Source organism: Rhamphochromis sp. 'chilingali', assembly GCF_963969265.1.
Source record: "Rhamphochromis sp. 'chilingali' genome assembly, chromosome: 15".
NCBI classification, from domain to species: Eukaryota; Metazoa; Chordata; class Actinopteri; order Cichliformes; family Cichlidae; genus Rhamphochromis; species Rhamphochromis sp. 'chilingali'.
In genome coordinates, this window is record NC_137942.1 from 16891863 (window position 1) to 16917913 (window position 26051).

The window sequence follows — 26051 nt, forward strand, 5'->3', positions numbered from 1 at the left end:
CATGTAAACGCATGGCAACGGACAGTTAACCCATAACAACGCATGTAAACGCATGGCAACGGACAGTTAACCCATAACAACGCATGTAAACGCATGGCAACGGACTGTTAACCCATAACAACGCATGTAAACGCATGGCAACGGACAGTTAACGCATGGCAACGGACAGTTAACCCATGGCAACGGTCATATAACCCATGGCAACGGACAGTTAACCCATAACAACGCATGTAAACGCATGGCAACGGACAGTTAACCCATAACAACGCATGTAAACGCATGGCAACGGACAGTTAACCCATAACAACGCATGTAAACGCATGGCAACGGACAGTTAACGCATGGCAACGGACAGTTAACCCATGGCAACGGACAGTTAACCCATGGCAACGGTCATATAACCCATGGCAACGGACAGTTAACCCATAACAACGCATGTAAACGCATGGCAACGGACAGTTAACCCATAACAACACATGTAAACGCATGGCAACGGACAGTTAACGCATGGCAATGGACAGTTAACCCATGGCAACGGTCAGGTAACCCATGGCAACGGACCGGTTACCATGGCAATGGACCGGTAACCCATGGCAACGGACCGGTTACCATGGCAACGGACCGGTAACCCATGGCAACGGACAGTTAACCCATAACAACACATGTAAACGCATGGCAACGGACAGTTAACCCATAACAACGCATGTAAACGCATGGCAACGGACAGTTAACGCATGGCAACGGACAGTTAACCCATGGCAACGGACAGTTAACCCATAACAACGCATGTAAACGCATGGCAACGGACAGTTAACCCATAACAACGCATGTAAACGCATGGCAACGGACAGTTAACCCATAACAACGCATGTAAACGCATGGCAACGGACAGTTAACCCATAACAACACATGTAAACGCATGGCAACGGACAGTTAACGCATGGCAACGGACAGTTAACCCATAACAACGCATGTAAACACATGGCAACGGACAGTTAACGCATGGCAACGGACAGTTAACCCATGGCAACGGTCATATAACCCATGGCAACGGACAGTTAACCCATAACAACGCATGTAAACGCATGGCAACGGACAGTTAACCCATAACAACGCATGTAAACGCATGGCAACGGACAGTTAACCCATAACAACGCATGTAAACGCATGGCAACGGACAGTTAACCCATAACAACGCATGTAAACGCATGGCAACGGACAGTTAACCCATAACAACACATGTAAACGCATGGCAACGGACAGTTAACGCATGGCAACGGACAGTTAACCCATAACAACGCATGTAAACACATGGCAACGGACAGTTAACGCATGGCAACGGACAGTTAACCCATGGCAACGGTCATATAACCCATGGCAACGGACAGTTAACCCATAACAACGCATGTAAACGCATGGCAACGGACAGTTAACCCATAACAACGCATGTAAACGCATGGCAACGGACAGTTAACCCATAACAACGCATGTAAACGCATGGCAATGGACAGTTAACGCATGGCAACGGACAGTTAACCCATGGCAACGGACAGTTAACCCATAACAACGCATGTAAACGCATGGCAACGGACAGTTAACCCATAACAACGCATGTAAACGCATGGCAACGGACAGTTAACCCATAACAACGCATGTAAACACATGGCAACGGACAGTTAACCCATGGCAACGGACAGTTAACCCATGGCAACGGTCATATAACCCATGGCAACGGACAGTTAACCCATAACAACACATGTAAACGCATGGCAACGGACAGTTAACCCATAACAACGCATGTAAACGCATGGCAACGGACAGTTAACGCATGGCAACGGACAGTTAACCCATGGCAACGGACAGTTAACCCATAACAACGCATGTAAACGCATGGCAACGGACAGTTAACCCATAACAACGCATGTAAACGCATGGCAACGGACAGTTAACCCATAACAACGCATGTAAACACATGGCAACGGACAGTTAACGCATGGCAACGGACAGTTAACCCATGGCAACGGTCATATAACCCATGGCAACGGACAGTTAACCCATAACAACGCATGTAAACGCATGGCAACGGACAGTTAACCCATAACAACGCATGTAAACGCATGGCAACGGACAGTTAACCCATAACAACGCATGTAAACGCATGGCAATGGACAGTTAACGCATGGCAACGGACAGTTAACCCATGGCAACGGACAGTTAACCCATAACAACGCATGTAAACGCATGGCAACGGACAGTTAACCCATAACAACGCATGTAAACGCATGGCAACGGACAGTTAACCCATAACAACACATGTAAACGCATGGCAACGGACAGTTAACGCATGGCAACGGACAGTTAACCCATAACAACACATGTAAACGCATGGCAACGGACAGTTAACCCATAACAACACATGTAAACGCATGGCAACGGACAGTTAACGCATGGCAACGGACAGTTAACCCATAACAACGGACAGTTAACCCATAACAACACATGTAAACGCATGGCAACGGACAGTTAACGCATGGCAACGGACAGTTAACCCATGGCAACAGTCATATAACCCATGGCAACGGACAGTTAACCCATAACAACGCATGTAAACGCATGGCAACGGACAGTTAACCCATAACAACACATGTAAACGCATGGCAACGGACAGTTAACGCATGGCAACGGACAGTTAACCCATAACAACGCATGTAAACGCATGGCAACGGACAGTTAACGCATGGCAACGGACAGTTAACCCATGGCAACGGACAGCTAACCCATAACAACGCATGTAAACGCATGGCAACGGACAGTTAACCCATAACAACGCATGTAAACGCAATAGCAACGGACAGTTAACCCATAACAACGCATGTAAACGCAATAGCAACGGACAGTTAACCCATAACAACGCATGTAAACGCATGGCAACGGACAGTTAACCCATAACAACGCATGTAAACGCATGGCAACGGACAGTTAACCCATAACAACGGACAGTTAACCCATAACAACGCATGTAAACGCATGGCAACGGACAGTTAACGCATGGCAACGGACAGTTAACCCATAACAACGCATGTAAACGCATGGCAACGGACAGTTAACCCATAACAACACATGTAAACGCATGGCAACGGACAGTTAACGCATGGCAACGGACAGTTAACCCATAACAACGGACAGTTAACCCATAACAACACATGTAAACGCATGGCAACGGACAGTTAACGCATGGCAACGGACAGTTAACGCATGGCAACGGACAGTTAACCCATGGCAACGGTCATATAACCCATGGCAACGGACAGTTAACCCATAACAACGCATGGCAACGGACAGTTAACCCATAACAACGCATGTAAACGCATGGCAACGGACAGTTAACCCATAACAACGCATGTAAACGCATGGCAACGGACAGTTAACCCATAACAACGCATGTAAACACATGGCAACGGACAGTTAACGCATGGCAACGGACAGTTAACCCATGGCAACGGTCATATAACCCATGGCAACGGACAGTTAACCCATAACAACGCATGTAAACGCATGGCAACGGACAGTTAACCCATAACAACGCATGTAAACGCATGGCAACGGACAGTTAACCCATAACAACGCATGTAAACGCATGGCAATGGACAGTTAACGCATGGCAACGGACAGTTAACCCATGGCAACGGACAGTTAACCCATAACAACGCATGTAAATGCATGGCAACGGACAGTTAACCCATAACAACGCATGTAAACGCATGGCAACGGACAGTTAACCCATAACAACACATGTAAACGCATGGCAACGGACAGTTAACGCATGGCAACGGACAGTTAACCCATAACAACGGACAGTTAACCCATAACAACACATGTAAACGCATGGCAACGGACAGTTAACCCATAACAACACATGTAAACGCATGGCAACGGACAGTTAACGCATGGCAACGGACAGTTAACCCATAACAACGGACAGTTAACCCATAACAACACATGTAAACGCATGGCAACGGACAGTTAACGCATGGCAACGGACAGTTAACGCATGGCAACGGACAGTTAACCCATGGCAACAGTCATATAACCCATGGCAACGGACAGTTAACCCATAACAACGCATGTAAACGCATGGCAACGGACAGTTAACCCATAACAACACATGTAAACGCATGGCAACGGACAGTTAACGCATGGCAACGGACAGTTAACCCATAACAACGCATGTAAACGCATGGCAACGGACAGTTAACGCATGGCAACGGACAGTTAACCCATGGCAACGGACAGCTAACCCATAACAACGCATGTAAACGCATGGCAACGGACAGTTAACCCATAACAACGCATGTAAACGCAATAGCAACGGACAGTTAACCCATAACAACGCATGTAAACGCATGGCAACGGACAGTTAACCCATAACAACGCATGTAAACGCATGGCAACGGACAGTTAACCCATGGCAACGGACAGTTAACGCATGGCAACGGACAGTTAACCCATGGCAACGGTCAGGTAACCCATGGCAACGGACCGGTTACCATGGCAACGGACCGGTAACCCATGGCAACGGACAGTTAACCCATAACAACGCATGTAAACGCATGGCAACGGACAGTTAACGCATGGCAACGGACAGTTAACCCATGGCAACGGTCAGGTAACCCATGGCAACGGACCGGTTACCATGGCAACGGACCGGTAACCCATGGCAACGGACCGGTTACCATGGCAACGGACCGGTAACCCATGGCAATGGACAGTTAACCCATAACAACGCATGTAAACGCATGGCAACGGACAGTTAACCCATAACAACGCATGTAAACGCATGGCAACGGACAGTTAACGCATGGCAACGGACAGTTAACCCATGGCAACGGACAGTTAACCCATAACAACGCATGTAAACGCATGGCAACGGACAGTTAACCCATAACAACGCATGTAAACGCATGGCAACGGACAGTTAACCCATAACAACGCATGTAAACGCATGGCAACGGACAGTTAACCCATAACAACGCATGTAAACGCATGGCAACGGACAGTTAACGTATGGCAACGGACAGTTAACCCATAACAACGCATGTAAACGCATGGCAACGGACAGTTAACCCATAACAACGCATGTAAACACATGGCAACGGACAGTTAACGCATGGCAACGGACAGTTAACCCATGGCAACGGTCATATAACCCATGGCAATGGACCGGTTAACCCATAACAACACATGTAAACGCATGGCAACGGACAGTTAACGCATGGCAACGGACAGTTAACCCCTGGCAACGGTCATATAACCCATGGCAACGGACAGTTAACCCATAACAACGCATGTAAACGCATGGCAACGGACAGTTAACCCATAACAACGCATGTAAACGCATGGCAACGGACAGTTAACCCATAACAACGCATGTAAACACATGGCAACGGACAGTTAACGCATGGCAACGGACAGTTAACCCATGGCAACGGTCATATAACCCATGGCAACGGACAGTTAACCCATAACAACACATGTAAACGCATGGCAACGGACAGTTAACGCATGGCAACGGACAGTTAACCCCTGGCAACGGTCATATAACCCATGGCAACGGACAGTTAACCCATAACAACGCATGTAAACCATGGCAACGGACAGTTAACCCATAACAACACATGTAAACGCATGGCAACGGACAGTTAACGCATGGCAACGGACAGTTAACCCATGGCAACGGTCAGGTAACTCATGGCAACGGACCGGTTACCATGGCAATGGACCGGTTACCATGGCAACGGACCGGTAACCCATGGCAACGGACCGGTTACCATGGCAACGGACCGGTAACCCATGGCAACGGACAGTTAACCCATAACAACGCATGGCAACGGACAGTTAACCCATAACAACGCATGTAAACGCATGGCAACGGACAGTTAACCCATAACAACGCATGTAAACGCATGGCAACGGACAGTTAACCCATGGCAACGGTCATATAACCCATGGCAACGGACAGTTAACCCATAACAACGCATGTAAACGCATGGCAACGGACAGTTAACCCATGGCAACGGACAGTTAACCCATAACAACGCATGTAAACGCATGGCAACGGACAGTTAACCCATAACAACGCATGTAAACGCATGGCAACGGACAGTTAACCCATAACAACACATGTAAACGCATGGCAACGGACAGTTAACGCATGGCAACGGACAGTTAACCCATAACAACGGACAGTTAACCCATAACAACACATGTAAACGCATGGCAACGGACAGTTAACGCATGGCAACGGACAGTTAACCCATAACAACGGACAGTTAACCCATAACAACACATGTAAACGCATGGCAACGGACAGTTAACGCATGGCAACGGACAGTTAACCCATAACAACGCATGTAAACGCATGGCAACGGACAGTTAACGCATGGCAACGGACAGTTAACCCATGGCAACGGTCATATAACCCATGGCAACGGACAGTTAACCCATAACAACGCATGTAAACGCATGGCAATGGACAGTTAACGCATGGCAACGGACAGTTAACCCATGGCAACGGTCAGGTAACCCATGGCAACGGACCGGTTACCATGGCAACGGACCACTTACCATGGCAACGGACCGGTTACCATGGCAACGGACCGGTAACCCATGGCAACAGACAGTTAACCCATAACAACGCATGTAAACGCATGGCAACGGACAGTTAACCCATGGCAACGGTCATATAACCCATGGCAACGGACAGTTAACCCATAACAACGCATGTAAACGCATGGCAACGGACAGTTAACCCATAACAACACATGTAAACGCATGGCAACGGACAGTTAACGCATGGCAACGGACAGTTAACCCATGGCAACGGACCGGTTACCATGGCAACGGACCGGTAACCCATGGCAACGGACAGTTAACCCATAACAACGCATGTAAACGCATGGCAACGGACAGTTAACCCATAACAACGCATGTAAACGCATGGCAACGGACAGTTAACCCATAACAACGCATGTAAACGCATGGCAACGGACAGATAACCCATGGCAACGGACAGTTAACCAATAACAACGCATGTTAACGCATGGCAACGGACAGATAACCCATGGCAACGGACAGTTAACCCATAACAACACATGTAAACGCATGGCAACGGACAGTTAACGCATGGCAACGGACAGTTAACCCATGGCAACGGTCAGGTAACTCATGGCAACGGACCGGTTACCATGGCAACGGACCGGTTACCATGGCAACGGACCGGTTACCATGGCAACGGACCGGTAACCCATGGCAACGGACAGTTAACCCATAACAACGCATGGCAACGGACAGTTAACCCATAACAACGCATGTAAACGCATGGCAACGGACAGTTAACCCATAACAACGCATGTAAACGCATGGCAACGGACAGTTAACCCATGGCAACGGTTATATAACCCATGGCAACGGACAGTTAACCCATAACAACGCATGTAAACGCATGGCAACGGACAGTTAACCCATAACAACGCATGTAAACGCATGGCAACGGACAGTTAACCCATAACAACGCATGTAAACCCATGGCAACGGACAGTTAACCCATGGCAACGGACAGTTAACCCATAACAACGCATGTAAACGCATGGCAACGGACAGTTAACCCATAACAACGCATGTAAACGCATGGCAACGGACAGTTAACCCATAACAACGCATGTAAACGCATGGCAACGGACTGTTAACCCATAACAACGCATGTAAACGCATGGCAACGGACAGTTAACGTATGGCAACGGACAGTTAACCCATAACAACGCATGTAAACGCATGGCAACGGACAGTTAACCCATAACAACGCATGTAAACACATGGCAACGGACAGTTAACACATGGCAACGGACAGTTAACCCATGGCAACGGTCAGGTAACCCATGGCAACGGACCGGTTACCATGGCAACGGACCGGTTACCATGGCAACGGACCGGTAACCCATGGCAACGGACCGGTTACCATGGCAACGGACCGGTAACCCATGGCAACGGACAGTTAACCCATAACAACGCATGTAAACGCATGGCAACGGACAGTTAACCCATAACAACACATGTAAACGCATGGCAACGGACAGTTAACGCATGGCAACGGACAGTTAACCCATAACAACGCATGTAAACACATGGCAACGGACAGTTAACCCATGGCAACGGTCATATAACCCATGGCAACGGACAGTTAACCCATAACAACGCATGTAAACGCATGGCAACGGACAGTTAACCCATAACAACGCATGTAAACGCATGGCAACGGACAGTTAACCCATAACAACGCATGTAAACGCATGGCAACGGACAGTTAACCCATAACAACGCATGTAAACGCATGGCAACGGACAGTTAACGCATGGCAACGGACAGTTAACCCATGGCAACGGTCATATAACCCATGGCAACGGACAGTTAACCCATAACAACGCATGTAAACGCATGGCAACGGTCAGTTAACCCATAACAACGCATGTAAACGCATGGCAACGGACAGTTAACCCATAACAACGCATGTAAACGCATGGCAACGGACAGTTAACCCATAACAACGCATGTAAACGCATGGCAACGGACAGTTAACCCATAACAACGCATGTAAACGCATGGCAACGGACAGTTAACGCATGGCAACGGACAGTTAACCCATGGCAACGGTCATATAACCCATGGCAACGGACAGTTAACCCATAACAACGCATGTAAACGCATGGCAATGGACAGTTAACGCATGGCAACGGACAGTTAACCCATGGCAACGGTCAGGTAACCCATGGCAACGGACCGGTTACCATGGCAACGGACCACTTACCATGGCAACGGACCGGTTACCATGGCAACGGACCGGTAACCCATGGCAACGGACAGTTATCCCATAACAACGCATGTAAACGCATGGCAACGGACAGTTAACCCATAACAACGCATGTAAACGCATGGCAACGGACAGTTAACGCATGGCAACGGACAGTTAACCCATGGCAACGGTCATATAACCCATTGCAACGGACAGTTAACCCATAACAACGCATGTAAACGCATGGCAACGGACAGTTAACCCATAACAACGCATGTAAACGCATGGCAACGGACAGTTAACCCATAACAACGCATGTAAACGCATGGCAACGGACAGTTAACGCATGGCAACGGACAGTTAACCCATGGCAACGGTCATATAACCCATGGCAACGGACAGTTAACCCATAACAACGCATGTAAACGCATGGCAATGGACAGTTAACGCATGGCAACGGACAGTTAACCCATGGCAACGGTCAGGTAACCCATGGCAACGGACCGGTTACCATGGCAACGGACCACTTACCATGGCAACGGACCGGTTACCATGGCAACGGACCGGTAACCCATGGCAACGGACAGTTAACCAATAACAACGCATGTTAACGCATGGCAACGGACAGATAACCCATGGCAACGGACAGTTAACCCATAACAACACATGTAAACGCATGGCAACGGACAGTTAACGCATGGCAACGGACAGTTAACCCATGGCAACGGTCAGGTAACTCATGGCAACGGACCGGTTACCATGGCAACGGACCGGTTACCATGGCAACGGACCGGTAACCCATGGCAACGGACCGGTTACCATGGCAATGGACCGGTAACCCATGGCAACGGACAGTTAACCCATAACAACGCATGGCAACGGACAGTTAACCCATAACAACGCATGTAAACGCATGGCAACGGACAGTTAACCCATGGCAACGGTCATATAACCCATGGCAACGGACAGTTAACCCATAACAACGCATGTAAACGCATGGCAACGGACAGTTAACCCATAACAACGCATGTAAACGCATGGCAACGGACAGTTAACCCATAACAACGCATGTAAACCCATGGCAACGGACAGTTAACCCATGGCAACGGACAGTTAACCCATAACAACGCATGTAAACGCATGGCAACGGACAGTTAACCCATAACAACGCATGTAAACGCATGGCAATGGACAGTTAACGCATGGCAACGGACAGTTAACCCATGGCAACGGTCAGGTAACTCATGGCAACGGACCGGTTACCATGGCAACGGACCGGTAACCCATGGCAACGGACCGGTTACCATGGCAACGGACCGGTAACCCATGGCAACGGACAGTTAACCCATAACAACGCATGGCAACGGACAGTTAACCCATAACAACGCATGTAAACGCATGGCAACGGACAGTTAACCCATAACAACGCATGTAAACGCATGGCAACGGACAGTTAACCCATGGCAACGGTCATATAACCCATGGCAACGGACAGTTAACGCATGGCAACGGACAGTTAACCCCTGGCAACGGTCATATAACCCATGGCAACGGACAGTTAACCCATAACAACGCATGTAAACGCATGGCAACGGACAGTTAACGCATGGCAACGGACAGTTAACCCATGGCAACGGTCAGGTAACCCATGGCAACGGACCGGTTACCATGGCAACGGACCGGTAACCCATGGCAACGGACAGTTAACCCATAACAACGCATGTAAACGCATGGCAACGGACAGTTAACCCATGGCAACGGTCATATAACCCATGGCAACGGACAGTTAACGCATGGCAACGGACAGTTAACCCCTGGCAACGGTCATATAACCCATGGCAACGGACAGTTAACCCATAACAACGCATGTAAACGCATGGCAACGGACAGTTAACGCATGGCAACGGACAGTTAACCCATGGCAACGGTCAGGTAACCCATGGCAACGGACCGGTTACCATGGCAACGGACCGGTAACCCATGGCAACGGACAGTTAACCCATAACAACACATGTAAACGCATGGCAACGGACAGTTAACCCATAACAACGCATGTAAACGCATGGCAACGGACAGTTAACCCATAACAACGCATGTAAACGCATGGCAACGGACAGTTAACGCATGGCAACGGACAGTTAACCCATGGCAACGGTCATATAACCCATGGCAATGGACAGTTAACCCATAACAACGCATGTAAACGCATGGCAACGGACAGTTAACCCATAACAACGCATGTAAACGCATGGCAACGGACAGTTAACCCATAACAACGCATGTAAACGCATGGCAACGGACTGTTAACCCATAACAACGCATGTAAACGCATGGCAACGGACAGTTAACGTATGGCAACGGACAGTTAACCCATAACAACGCATGTAAACGCATGGCAACGGACAGTTAACCCATAACAACGCATGTAAACACATGGCAACGGACAGTTAACACATGGCAACGGACAGTTAACCCATGGCAACGGTCAGGTAACCCATGGCAACGGACCGGTTACCATGGCAACGGACCGGTTACCATGGCAACGGACCGGTAACCCATGGCAACGGACCGGTTACCATGGCAACGGACCGGTAACCCATGGCAACGGACAGTTAACCCATAACAACGCATGTAAACGCATGGCAACGGACAGTTAACCCATAACAACACATGTAAACGCATGGCAACGGACAGTTAACGCATGGCAACGGACAGTTAACCCATGGCAACGGTCAGGTAACCCATGGCAACGGACCGGTTACCATGGCAACGGACCGGTAACCCATGGCAACGGACCGGTTACCATGGCAACGGACCGGTAACCCATGGCAACGGACAGTTAACCCATAACAACGCATGTAAACGCATGGCAACGGACAGTTAACCCATAACAACACATGTAAACGCATGGCAACGGACAGTTAACGCATGGCAACGGACAGTTAACCCATGGCAACGGTCAGGTAACCCATGGCAACGGACCGGTTACCATGGCAACGGACCGGTAACCCATGGCAACGGACCGGTTACCATGGCAACGGACCGGTAACCCATGGCAACGGACAGTTAACCCATAACAACGCATGTAAACGCATGGCAACGGACAGTTAACCCATAACAACGCATGTAAACGCATGGCAACGGACAGTTAACCCATAACAACGCATGTAAACGCATGGCAACGGACAGTTAACGCATGGCAACGGACAGTTAACCCATGGCAACGGACAGTTAACCCATAACAACGCATGTAAACGCATGGCAACGGACAGTTAACCCATAACAACGCATGTAAACGCATGGCAACGGACAGTTAACCCATAACAACGCATGTAAACGCATGGCAACGGACAGTTAACCCATAACAACACATGTAAACGCATGGCAACGGACAGTTAACGCATGGCAACGGACAGTTAATCCATGGCAACGGTCATATAACCCATGGCAACGGACAGTTAACCCATAACAACGCATGTAAACGCATGGCAACGGACAGTTAACGCATGGCAACGGACAGTTAACCCATAACAACGCATGTAAACGCATGGCAACGGACAGTTAACCCATAACAACGCATGTAAACACATGGCAACGGACAGTTAACGCATGGCAACGGACAGTTAACCCATGGCAACGGTCATATAACCCATGGCAACGGACAGTTAACCCATAACAACGCATGTAAACGCATGGCAACGGACAGTTAACCCATAACAACGCATGTAAACGCATGGCAACGGACAGTTAACCCATAACAACGCATGTAAACGCATGGCAACGGACAGTTAACCCATAACAACGCATGTAAACGCATGGCAACGGACAGTTAACCCATAACAACACATGTAAACGCATGGCAACGGACAGTTAACGCATGACAACGGACAGTTAACCCATGGCAACGGTCAGGTAACCCATGGCAACGGACCGGTTACCATGGCAACGGACCGGTTACCATGGCAACGGACCGGTAACCCATGGCAACGGACAGTTAACCCATAACAACGGACAGTTAACCCATAACAACGCATATATATATATATATATATATATATATATATATATATATATCCAAGAAAGGGTCTCCAGTATGAAGAGTTGGACAGCACCAGGGCCCGACATGGTTCACGCCTACTGGCTGAAGAAGCTGACTGCACTCCACGAGCGTCTGGCAGCACAAATGAACCAGCTGCTAGTTAACGAGAGACACCCGGAATGGCTAACCGAAGGTCGGACGGTCCTGATCCTCAAGGACCCCAAGAAGGGAGCGGTCCCCTCCAACTACCGACCAATAACCTGCCTCAGTACTACATGGAAGCTCCTGTCAGGCATCATATCGGCTAAGATGAACAGGCACATGGCTCAATACATGAGCGGGACACAGAAAGGAATTGGCAAGAATACCAGAGGTGCAAAACACCAGCTACTGGTAGACAGAACAATCAGCCGAGACTGCAAGACCAGACTGACCAACCTGTGCACTGCCTGGATTGATTACAAGAAGGCCTATGACTCAATGCCCCACAGCTGGATACTGGAATGCCTAGAATTGTACAAGATCAATGGGACCCTAAGAGCCTTCATCAGGAACTCAATGGGGATGTGGCGTACAACACTAGAGGCCAACTCCAAGCCCATAGCACAAGTCACCATCAAGTGCGGGATCTACCAAGGAGATGCTCTGTCCCCACTGCTGTTCTGCATAGGCCTGAACCCCCTCAGTGAGATCATTAACAAGACTGGCTACGGATACCGACTACGGAACGGAGCAGTTGTCAGCCACCTCCTGTACATGGATGACATCAAGCTGTATGCCAAGAGTGAACGAGACATCGATTCACTGATCCACACTACCAGGCTATACAGCAATGACATTGGAATGTCGTTCGGACTGGAGAAGTGTAGTCGGATGGTAACAAAGAGAGGGAAGGTAGTCAGAACTGAGGGGATTGAACTACCAGAAGGCAACATTGCAGACATAGAGGACAGTTACAAGTACCTGGGGATCCCGCAGGCAAATGGGAACCATGAAGAGGCCGCTAGAAAGGCTGCAACCACCAAGTACCTGCAGAGGGTCAGGCAAGTCCTGAGGAGTCAGCTGAATGGTAAGAACAAGATCCGGGCCATCAACACATACGCCCTGCCCGTGATCAGGTACCCTGCTGGGGTAATAGGCTGGCCAAAGGAGGAGATAGAAGCCACTGACATAAAGACAAGAAAGCTCCTGACCATGCATGGAGGGTTTCACCCCAAGTCCAGCACCCTGAGGCTGTACGCTAAGCGGAAGGAAGGGGGCCGGGGACTGGTGAGTGTCAGCACCACAGTCCAGGATGAGACAAGGAACATCCAAGAATACATTGGGAAGATGGCCCCAACTGACCGAGTGCTCAGTGAATACCTCAGGCAGCAGAAACCCAAGAAAGAGGAGGGAGACGAGGAACCATCATGGAAGGACAGGCCCCTGCACGGTATGTACCACCGGCAGATAGAGGAGGTGGCTGATATCCAGAAATCCTACCAGTGGCTGGACAAAGCTGGACTGAAAGACAGCACAGAGGCACTAATCATGGCAGCACAAGAACAAGCTCTGAGTACAAGATCCATAGAGGCTGGGGTCTATCACACCAGGCAAGACCCCAGGTGCAGGCTGTGTAAAGATGCCCCAGAGACAATCCAGCACATAACAGCAGGGTGCAAGATGCTAGCAGGCAAGGCATACATGGAACGCCATAACCAAGTGGCCGGCATAGTGTACAGGAACATCTGTGCCGAGTATAACCTAGAAGTCCCGAGGTCAAAATGGGAGATGCCCCCAAGGGTGGTGGAGAATGACCGAGCTAAGATCCTGTGGGACTTCCAGATACAGACGGACAAAATGGTGGTGGCTAACCAACCGGACATAGTGGTGGTAGACAAACAGAAGAAGACGGCCGTAGTGATCGATGTAGCGGTTCCGAATGACAGCAATATCAGGAAGAAGGAACACGAGAAGCTGGAGAAATACCAAGGGCTCAGAGAAGAGCTCGAGAGGATGTGGAGGGTGAAGGTAACGGTGGTCCCCGTGGTAATCGGAGCACTAGGTGCGGTGACTCCCAAGCTAGGCGAGTGGCTCCAGCAGATCCCGGGAATAACATCGGAGATCTCTGTCCAGAAGAGCGCAGTCCTGGGAACAGCTAAGATACTGCGCAGGACCCTCAAGCTCCCAGGCCTCTGGTAGAGGACCCGAGCTTGAAGGATAAACCGCCCGCAGGGGCGTGCTGGGTGTGTATATATATATATATATCAAACATTGTTGTCCATTAAGTCATTAGTACAGTACAGTTCCAGCAAAAACATTTCACAAAGAAAACTAAATTATTTTTATCCATAGGTGCAGAACTTTGAGCGACTACTGCGAGCTATTTACGCACCTCAAAATATTTATTGTGTCCATGTGGACAAAAAAGCACAGGCCTCAGTCTTTGCTGCCATCAAAGCCATTACTTCCTGTTTCTCAAATGTGTTCATGGTCAGCGAAGCTATGAATGTGGTCTACACTGGCTGGACACGTGTCCAGGCTGATCTTAACTGCATGGCTGATCTCTATAATACCAGTACAACATGGAAATACTTCATCAACCTCTGTGGTCAGGATTTCCCTCTAAAAACTAACTTGGAAATTGTGCAAGCTTTGCGTGCACTAAAAGGAGGTAACAGTTTGGAGTCAGAGGAAATGCCTCAAGGAAAGAAGGGAAGAGTGTCTAATGCTCACCGAGTAGTTGATGGAAAAGTCCAGGTACTTCATTTGGAGATTTTTTACATTGTATCATGTAGCTATTAATCAATTCACCTTGCTATTGTAAAAAACTTCACCATCATATTAACTTTTCAATTGTCCCAGCCAATAGGAAAAACAAAGGATCCAGCTCCCTTCAATCTGCCCATACTATCAGGAAATGCCTATATTGTGGTCAACCGAGGTTACGTTCGCAGTGTGTTCGAAGACAAGCGAATACAGGCCCTCATTGAGTGGGCCAAAGACACCTACAGTCCTGATGAGTTTCTGTGGGCAACAATACAACGAATACCTGGTGTTCCTGGCTCAACATGGCCCAACTGTAAATTCGACATGACGGACATGAATGCAATTGCCCGGATGGTCAAGTGGCAGTGGCACGAGGGGTCAGAGGGTTCCCTGCAAGCAGTATACCCAGAATGTAAAGGCCACCATGTCAAATCAGTATGTGTGTATGGTGCTGGAGACCTGCAGTGGTTGATTGAACAGCATCACCTTTTTGCAAATAAGTTTGATGCAGACAGAGATCCCATTGCTATCTACTGCTTGGAGAAATATCTGAGACACAAGGCACTGACTGAGTTAGTTTAGGTGGAGAGTTCATCATCTATTATAAAAGACAGTCCACATGGATACTTAAACTATAAACACATTCTTGGGTCATAATTGTCATGTGGACATAGATGTGTTATACAAGTTGAGGATGTAGGTAAAATATTAATTTCATTGTTACATTGTTGGGTTTTTTTGTCTATTTAAAATTTAATTATTATTATGCATATTTATATTTGAGCAGACAAATGTTGCTAATCTAGCATGGCATGTGAAAGGTTCATAACTCTATCTCCAAAAGTTGATTCTGTTCATCTGGGCGTAGCGTTTTGTGGGAGAAACGTTTTGTCTCTCATCCAAGTGACTTCTTCAGTCTCAGCTGATTACACTTTGTTAGGCCACTATCCTAAGACATGATCAACTTGGGTGTCCCACCTGAAGGCTAAGCTTCTGCTAGTTTAGCTTTTAGAGTCACTGAGGGATGCAAGCCCCTGACAACGTTAAGGTGGCAATCCCTCAGGGGGAAACCAGAAAAACAAAACAACAAAAAATTAAATATCGCTCATCAGATTCTTCTAACAACTAAAAACATAACATTTACCTTAATTGGGTGGCCTATATCAAATATATTCAAGCCCAACTGTTAGGTTGAAATTGTTACATGTTGCCAATATTGTACTTAAATTTGTAAGCCTTGCCTTAAACTGTATGATCAAAGACATTCTTCTGTTTCTGTCCTCCTCCCCGGGCTCAATGGTGGGGGAGGTAATTAGTTATAGTGTTTAACTGCAGACATTGCATGTAAGGTTCTGGATGTCCTTATTTAGTGAGGATGTTTTACTTCTTGCCCTTTATGTCCTCACCTGTGCTTGCACCTGTGCCATATAAAGGGTGAGGGGAGATGACCCTTTGTGATCAGCAGGAAGTCACACAAAAACACCCACATCCACACAACACTCACTCACGTGCACATGCATATACGCACACACGATTGCATATGCATACACACACACACACACACACACACTCAGTGCCCTAGTTTTATGATGCACCATAGGGGGGGGTTTATAATGTGTGTTTGCATAAACTGTGTGTCACAGAATAAAAGGCTGCAGGGGAAGCTGGGTTTTTGGAGTGGTCTGAGACTGAAGGCAGAGGTGCTGCTCTGAGATCCTCCCCTTGCTAGCGAGTAAAACTGGTTGAGCTGTCTTGCTTTGTTCACAGGAATAAGTCTGAACTAGCGGGCCTGCTGAAGTGCAGACCCAACACCTACAATAACACTTTTCAGTATTTACAATATTGACAAAACTAAAAAGGGTAGGCCACGTTATAAAAAAGGCAATTCAAAAACTCTTGGTTAATTATCTCACGAGTCACTTTTACTCCCGTCAGCCACCACACAGACAATTTCTTTGTTTATGTCACGGGGTGAAATGGACAAGTTCACCTAAGTGTTTTTATTTTGCATGTGTTGCATGTGCATGTGTTTTTTTTAGTTTCAATATTTTAATAATGTACAGTGTTTTGTTCTTATATTTTATTGCATGTTTTATTGTGTCCTGGGGAGACTACACCCCCTCCTGATCACTAAGGAGGTCACAGAGGCCAATAAGAGGGCCTGGCAGGACAGAGAGCAAGAGAGTAGTGGTGCACTGGATCACGGTTTATTCGTAATCCGAACTGATCCCACTCCACGGTTCAGCGCGCACGTGATCCGAAGATTCGAAAAAGAAGAAAAAAAAGTATGTGTATGGTGCACGTGGTGGGTCTGTCAAGCGATAGTTATGGCCAGCGATAGTTATGGCCAGCGCTAGCGGTCCAAGTGGAGGAGCAGAGGAGTTTGCGGAATTTAAGCAGCCCTTTGCTGCCCAATCCGACCGGGCTAAAGCTATTACAAAAGCTATTGGTGTGTTTAGCTGCAGACGGGAGGCCGTATTCCGTTGTGCAAAACAAGGGGTTTAAACTATGATGAACGTGCTTGAGCCACGCTATGATATCCCATTCAGGGCTCTAGACTAACTTTTTGACATGGGCGCACCGGTACACCTAACTTAAAAAATTTAGGCGTACCGGCACAAAAGTTAGGCGCACTCAAATTTTTCAACCACATCGCTTATCACTGCAGTTTTACATGTGCACTTTCTTTGGGGGGTAAGTCCATACAGACAATATTCATTTCTAAATTATTAACTAACAAACTTGTGCTTAAAGTGCTTTGTCAATATTGTAGAAAATGTTAAACTTAATCATCATCTTGGCCTCCTCTGACGACCTGTTTGCTGCTGTCTGTTGCTGAAAGGCATTGGGGAGAGGGGACACTTGGGCAGTGCATTTCAGACGGTTCAGGCCTTAACAAAAAAGTTATCAATCGTTCTTTTCATCTTTTCTTATTACCCACAGCTACATCCACTTCTGTCGGGCGTAGGCTGCTCACTGGGGCTGGGTATCATCACTGATTTCTATAATCCATTCGATTCCGGTTCTCAAAGTCCTGATTTGATTCACTTTAGCCTCAGACAGTCAGAAATATTATAACTCTGATCATTTATCAGTACTGATACACATGAGACTTCATCAGAATTGTGAACATCACAGCAGATGCCTTTGAGTGAAAGTAACTGAGAATAAAACACAGAAAAACATGAAGGAGAAAACAGCTTTGAGATGGGAAACTGTTCTTGAAGTACACACAGAGAGTGTATGAAGTGTAATTTTTATCGTGGTGTCATCAGAATCGCTAAGCTCCGACAGTGTATCCGTCTATGGGCCGTTGGGTGAGAAAGCCGAGAAAGACAAAGCTGATTCTGATGCGTCGGGTCTGCTCTGTGTTTACGTCTTTGTGTGGAATCCGTTAATGAATCGATATCGCTTTATTCAAACTACTCACCTCTCTCTTCCACCTGCACTTTCAACTGGACCACGGCCAATCAGAGAGGTCCCGCCCCTGACTATCTCTGATTGGTTTAGTCCACGATAGGGGCAAAATGTGTGTCTGTTGTTCACCACACGGAGAGTTGCAGAGATTTTTTATTTGTTTTGTTACCTGAACAGTCGACCAAATTTTTTTTTTTTTAGTCGCACCACTGAAAAATTTGGTCGCATTTGCGAGCAAATTGGTCGCACTCTAGGGCCCTGCCATTCGCGCCCACTTTAGTGGCAAGATCGTTCCAAGCATGTATGAGCAGGAAAAGATTTAAGTTATGGCTGAACTGTCCCAGGCATCTTTTGTTGCCCTAACTCAGTGGTTCCCAAACTTTTTTTGCAAGGCCCCCCTTGTTTTACAAGAAAAATGCTTGCGCGCAAGCGCACACTCAAACACATCCTGCAACCACACACACCCATATTTTGCTCCATTGCGGTTTATTTCACACCTCAAACATTTAGTAAACAATTAAGCAAATACAAGTAATCTGCAATAAATTACAGGTAGTAAGAAAATAAACTACTAACTCTTTTACGCTACGTTCGCACCTACTTTTGAAAACGTAGCTGTTTCGTCCACACGTAAACGGCGTTTGGAATCACTGAAAACTGAGATTTTTTTAAAACTCCTTTTTTGCGTTTACGTGTGGACGAGGAATACAGAGTTCGTCAGGCAACGTCAAAGGTATGTGACTTTTTTCACGTCACGCTGTGCGCCACGTTATTGTTTACATGAGATGAATTGCGTCTCTCTTCCCACTCTCCGCCCCTTCCCTGCCCCTCTATTTCCCATCCCCTGCTTTTCTCTTCCCACTCCCCGCCCCTTTCCTGCGTTTCTCTTCCCACTTCCTGCCCCTTCCCTGCGTTTCTCTTCCCACACCCCGCCCCTTTCCTGCGTTTCTCTTCCCACTCCCCGCCCCTTTCCTGCGTTTCTCTTCCCACTCCCTGCCCCTTCCCCTGCTTTTCTCTTCCCACTCCCCGCCCCTTTCCTGCGTTTCTCTTCCCACTTCCTGCCCCTTCCCTGCGTTTCTCTTCCCACTCCCCGCCCCTTTCCTGCGTTTCTCTTCCCACTCCCCGCCCCTTTCCTGCGTTTCTCTTCCCATTCCCCGCCCCTTTCCTGCGTTTCTCTTCCCACTCCCCGCCCCTTTCCTGCGTTTCTCTTCCCATTCCCCGCCCCTTTCCTGCGTTTCTCTTCCCACTCCCCGCCCCTTCCCCTGCGTTTCTCTTCCCACTCTCCGCCCCTTCCCTGCGTTTCTCTTCTCACTCCCCGCCCCTTCCCCTGCGCATTTTAAAACTTTTATTTTTGTATTTGAGTGTAGTCCCTGAGGTGGAGCTCTTAGAAACTAGACCTTACATAGGTGCTGATGGTGAAGTGATATATTTAAGATTACTTTATTGCAGTGGTACCAATCACTTTCTTATTGAAACACTTAGTGCATGTGATAAGTGTTTCTATGGGTTGTATTTAGCTGGGGTGGATTTTGTATTTTAAAACAACGGGCACCTGTTTTCTTCAGGTGTGAGCAAGTTATCAGGTAATTGTTACATTGCTGGCAGGTTGCACCATTAAAGGTACATTGTTGTTCGTTAGTGGGCTTTTATTGTGATATTTTACTACACAGTTTTATTACAAACCTTTTATTCTTTTCTTTTAAAATAACAAAATTGGATATATCCTGGCTGATATTGACCCCTTGTCCCGTTTATTCTGGGCTTGTTCCTGAAAGAGCTTTTGGCCTGGAAGCTTGTATGATTTGTAAGCCCCTTTTCTGTGAAATCATCTTCCAGTTTGGATTCGGGAGGCAGACACTATCTCTACTTTTAAGATTAGGCTTAAAACTTTCCTTTTTGCTAAAGCATATAGTTAGGGCTGGACCAGGTGACCCTGAATCCTCCCTTAGTTATGCTGCAATAGACGTAGGCTGCCGGGGGATTCCCATGATGCATTGAGTTTTTCCTTTCCAGTCACCTTTCTCACTCTCTATGTATTAACAGACCTCTCTGCATTGAATCATATCTGTTGTTAACCTCTGTCTCTCTTCCACAGCATGTCTTTTATCCTGTCTTCCTTCTCTCACCCCAACCGGTCGAAGCAGATGGCCGCCCCTCCCTGAGCCTGGTTCTGCCGGAGGTTTCTTCCTGTTAAAAGGGAGTTTTTCCTTCCCACTGTCGCCAAAGTGCTTGCTCATAGGGGGTCATATGATTGTTGGGTTTTTCTCTTTATCTATTATTGTATTCTACCTTAAATCTAAAGCGCCTTGAGGCGACTGTTGTGATTTGGTGCTATATAAATAAAATTGACTTGAAAAAATTGAATTGAATTGAATTAACAGTGATTGGATGTTTAGCTGGGACGAGGATGAGTGGGGATTCTCTGCCGAGTGCTGTGTGAGGCTGCAGGGAAAGAGCGAACAAGATGCGAAACCTTTCCGCCTTTCCAGTGGATTTTTTTAGCGGCTGTAGTAAATCTTGTCCATATTCAGTTTGTGGGTAATCTATTATTTTCTTTCTCAACTTCTAAAAGGTTGATTTAAGCGTATAGCCGGGCCGATACCAAGCAAGGCAAGGGGGAAAAATAAAAAGAAACAATTTGAAGGTGAAATACAAATGTAAAATCAAAAGGAGTCAAAAATGGCTCGTTATATTTTGGACCTCAGAGGGTTAATCCAACAAATCATGAAAAATTAGGTTTAAATTTGTGTTCATGCAAGTGCAGATTTCTGACATTTTGTTAAGCATGTAACAATTTTAATTTTTTTCTAACAAAAAAAACAGTGTGAAACTTAAGTTAGAATTTTGTTTGTCAATGAGCTGCCCCATGTTGTGTAGCTTTCTGGATTTTATACTTACTGGCCTATATTTACTTATTATACAGGCTATACAGTACATAACATCACACGTTTTCTGTAACTGAAGTGTTTAATTATGTGGGCTACAGAAAACAATTAAGTTATAGACTATTTATATGAAAAATGTGTATACTTACTGCATTTGATTCATTTTAACCATTTGTAACCACCTGCATATGTGTTTGGAAAAAAAGGCTTTGATTTTGCCACCCTCACAAAATTTCTCTAGATCTGCCCCTGGGTGACCCCCCATTAGCAAGCACTTGGCAACACTGGTAAGGTAAAAATTGCTTTTAACAGGAAGAAATAGAAACAGCCTCAGGACGGGGTGGCCAACAGATATGTAATTAATAGACAAATTAGGAAAAACAGTATCTGAGAGAAACATTTTTGTGAAGTATGTAATTTTACATATGTTACGACACAAGTACCATGCAAGCCATAAAGATGTACAAATAAATAAAAGTGATATGCTCTAACTTAACTCCCTAAATAATAGACAGCATTTTGTCACGATTACCCAATAATAACTGTCTCACAAACCTTCAGTACTATCACACTTACGTTTTCAGATGTGTATCAGAGTAATTTCAAACTAAAAGCATAACAAAACAACTACCATAGAATAGCATTATGTGGAGGTGAGTTAGGCATATCACCTATATTCCCTTTCGCTCACGCTGATATCCTATGGTAATCCACCCAACATTTGTCTCAGTCTGATTTGAAAGTATTTAAATTTCCAAATCTCATCCTCCTCAGTGACTCACGTATCATCCCATTTCTAATTTTCATTCCCTTTTCTTGATTATACCTCCCCCCTTTCACCTGCTTCCTACAAGTCACCCCAATACTGTGAAAGTATCCAAGTGATGGACAATGCTCCAAAACCATTTTGACCAGAAGCTGAAAACTAGTTTTATTTCATGATAGCACACAATACGGGATCTGCTGCTCCAAATAATCATTTTAAAGGTTTCAGTATCTTTAAAGTATTTTGATTGGCTAGATAAAGTTAATTTTACTCTGTATTACTGTAGAGGTGACTGCATTAACTGATGCAGTTTCTCCTATTGCCCAACATATCACTTGTGTCTTGTTCAGTTACCGAAGTCTGCACATTTTTGCAGCATACATAGTTTTGTGAGTTAAGCACACGAGACACAGAAGTGGTGTTCCAGAACGTTTATTCAACGATTCCCTATACAAAATGTTTAGGAGGCAGCGGCCTGCACAGCCTGGCCCCTCTGCACAGACACCCTGGTGTGAGTCTTGGCCAGATGGTCAGTGAACTCCTGGAACAAAAAGCAGAAAGCCTGGTTACACAAAATCCTGACATAACCATAACAGCTCATGTTGGCTCTGTACAGACCTGGTAGGGAGACTTTGTGAAGACTGTCTCCTTCCACAGATCAGGGGTCAGGTAGCTGTAAGTCTTGGAGATGGCGTCAAAGGTGGCCTTGGCTGAGGAAGGAATTATAAAGAGTAAGTGTGTGTAGCATGGCGCTCCAGTAACAAAGTACAACAGTCTTGTTGGGGGTAAAAAAATGTTGAGCATTGTAAAAGGGTAACAGGGAAGACCACTAAAACGTCTCCCTGCCGTGCAATACTCAATTCTTTCTCTCCTTTTAACGACAACTACACCACTGCCGAGGTGAAGCTGGGCAGAGCGAGGAGAAACAACCCCCCCCCCCACCCAAATACAGTATGCAGATCATGACCCTGGGAGAAGCTTACCAAAGTTGCCGAGGGTGGCGGTGCAGCCCCTGGCAGAGGTGTAGCAATCATCGATTCCAGCCATCATGAGCAGCTTCTTGGGTACTGGGGCAGACACGATGCCGGTACCACGGGGGGCTGGAATGAGACGCACCAGGACAGAGCCGCAGCGGCCAGTCACCTTGCAGGGCACAGTGTGGGGTTTGCCGATTTTGTTACCCCAGTAACCCCTTCTGACAGGGACGATAGACAGCTTGGCCAGGATGATGGCCCCACGGATGGCTGTGGCCACCTCCTTGGAGCACTTCACCCCCAGGCCCACGTGGCCGTTGTAGTCACCAATGGCAACAAAGGCCTGTAGACAAAAAGCAAAAGGCACACAGTGTTAGGCTTAGACAACGCTGATTAACAGGAGAAAAAAAAACAAAACACCTTTCTCCTTTGCAAAGGAATCCACACTCACCTTGAACCTGGTGCGCTGACCAGCCCTGGTCTGCTTCTGGACGGGCATGATCTTCAGCACCTCGTCTTTAAGACCAGAACCCAGGAAGAAGTCGATGATCTCAGACTCCTACAGGAAAAGGAGTAAGCATTGAGGGGTTTACATCACAACAGAAACTGCAGTTCATTCAGACATTTCCACAAGACAAGTAAAATAAAATAAAATATGATTGTTTATGTATGTGAACTGTAGTTACCTTGATGGGCAGAGAGTACAGATAGATCTCCTCCAGGGACTTGATCTTCATGTCCTTAACCAGGCGGCCCAGCTTGGTGACCGGCACCCACTATGACAGGAAAGAAACTCAAGTAAACTACAAAAAGCCAAAATACTAAGTGCTTATGTTCAAAACACTTATTAATCCAAAAACCTACCTCCTTGTCCTCGGACTTGCCGCCCCGTGCACCGCGGCCCCTGCCACGGCCTCTGCCGCGTCCACGGCCCCGACCGCGGCCACCGGCGCCAAAACCTCCGCGAAAACCTCCTCTACCACCGGCGTCGTCCGCCATTTGCTACACGACAAGAAAACAACAAAGACGTTTAGTTATTTATCCCCCAAAATACGGACATGCTTACCGAAATTCAGTCTTACGGGACACGAGTATCGCCGCCATATTCATACAAGCAAACTACAAATATTTCCATCTGTATTCAAATTCGCTGTTAAATAGGTCTGGGATTTTAATTTAATATGTTCATATATGATCTTATAATCAGCTCTGAAGTGTCTGACTGAACGATGCGTGAGATTTTTAAGGATATAAACTAGGAAGAGAAACTCAACAGCACACTTACGTGATCGACAAAACAGGAAGAAGGCCTGTGAAAGGTTCCGCCGGGTTATATGCTAAAGTTTTATCGCGAGATTTACTCCACGAGAAAACCTACTCTCTACCGCCTCTACCGAATAACTGAGACAGATTTTATATTTGCTTACTAAAAACACAGTTCTTAAAAAATCAATTATAATAAAATCAAAACGCACTCTTTTAAAATCCATTTTAAGTGTTCATTTAATTAATCTGTTTATTCTGTAAACATACTTTAATTGGTTTTTAATTATCTAGTGAAATGTAATAATAACACATTAGAATAGAATAGAATAGAATAGAATAGAATAGAATAGAATAGAATAGAATAGAATAATCCTTTAATTGTCCCACAAGGGGAAATTTGGTTGTATCAGCAGCAAAAAACACACATATACAAAAAAGAACAGGACACAGAACAGAAAACAATTTTTACATATTTACATCATAGACAAAAGTTACCAGAGCAGAGTACAGTACAGTTGTTAAAATTAGAGTACAGATAGTGTGCAAACAGAGCAGGATACTGAAAGATGTTTAAATAGTTAAGAATATTTAGAATAATTAGAAAAGTTAGAAAAGTGCAGATTGTGTATTGTACCTGTGCATTAAAAAGTAGACATGTAACTTCCAATAAGTTAGTGTATGTATATCTAAACATCTATGTTTGTTGCGAACAGTTTTGATTGTACAGTCTGACAGCTGCAGGGAGGAAGAACCTACAGAAACGCTCCTTCATGCATCTAGGATGCAGCAGTCTGTCACTGAAGGAGCTCTGCAGTTCAGCAACATTTACATGCATGGGGTGGGAGACTCTGTCCGTCAGAGATGTTATTTTGGCCAGAGTCCTTCTGTCTCCTACCACCTGCACTGGGTCCAGAGTGCACCTCAGAACAGAGCTGGCCTTCTTAAAGAGTTTATCCAACCTCTTCCTCTCAGCTGTCGATAAACTGCTGCTCCAACATACCACACTGTAAAAATTGACGGATGCCACCACAGAGTCATAGAAAGTCTTTAAAAGCGCTACCTGAACTCCAAATGACCTCAGCCGCCTCAGCAGGTAGAGGCTGGTCTGACC

General features: G+C 46.6%; 2 protein-coding genes across 2 annotated transcripts in view; one reads left to right on the plus strand and one right to left on the minus strand.

Moving 5' to 3' along the window:
• Positions 1-16214, plus strand: part of LOC308411660 (beta-1,3-galactosyl-O-glycosyl-glycoprotein beta-1,6-N-acetylglucosaminyltransferase-like) — a gene marked incomplete at both ends in the record, with an annotated part of 32709 nt that extends 16495 nt beyond the window's left edge. The window contains 2 exons of the mRNA XM_080905630.1: positions 15219-15623; positions 15729-16214. Coding sequence (XP_080761756.1) covers positions 15219-15623; positions 15729-16214 — 891 coding nt within the window. The remainder of the gene's footprint in view (positions 1-15218; positions 15624-15728) is intronic.
• A 6902-nt stretch (positions 16215-23116) lies between these two features.
• rps2 (ribosomal protein S2) lies at positions 23117-24700 on the minus strand. The gene is made up of 6 exons (XM_080904417.1): positions 24539-24700; positions 24361-24450; positions 24126-24233; positions 23684-24017; positions 23319-23410; positions 23117-23241 (listed from the first exon to the last, which is right to left on the minus strand). Exons 1-6 carry the CDS (start codon positions 24671-24673, stop codon positions 23161-23163), a joined length of 840 nt encoding a protein of 279 aa, XP_080760543.1. The 5' UTR covers positions 24674-24700; the 3' UTR covers positions 23117-23160.
• Between the last annotated feature and the right edge of the window lie 1351 nt (positions 24701-26051).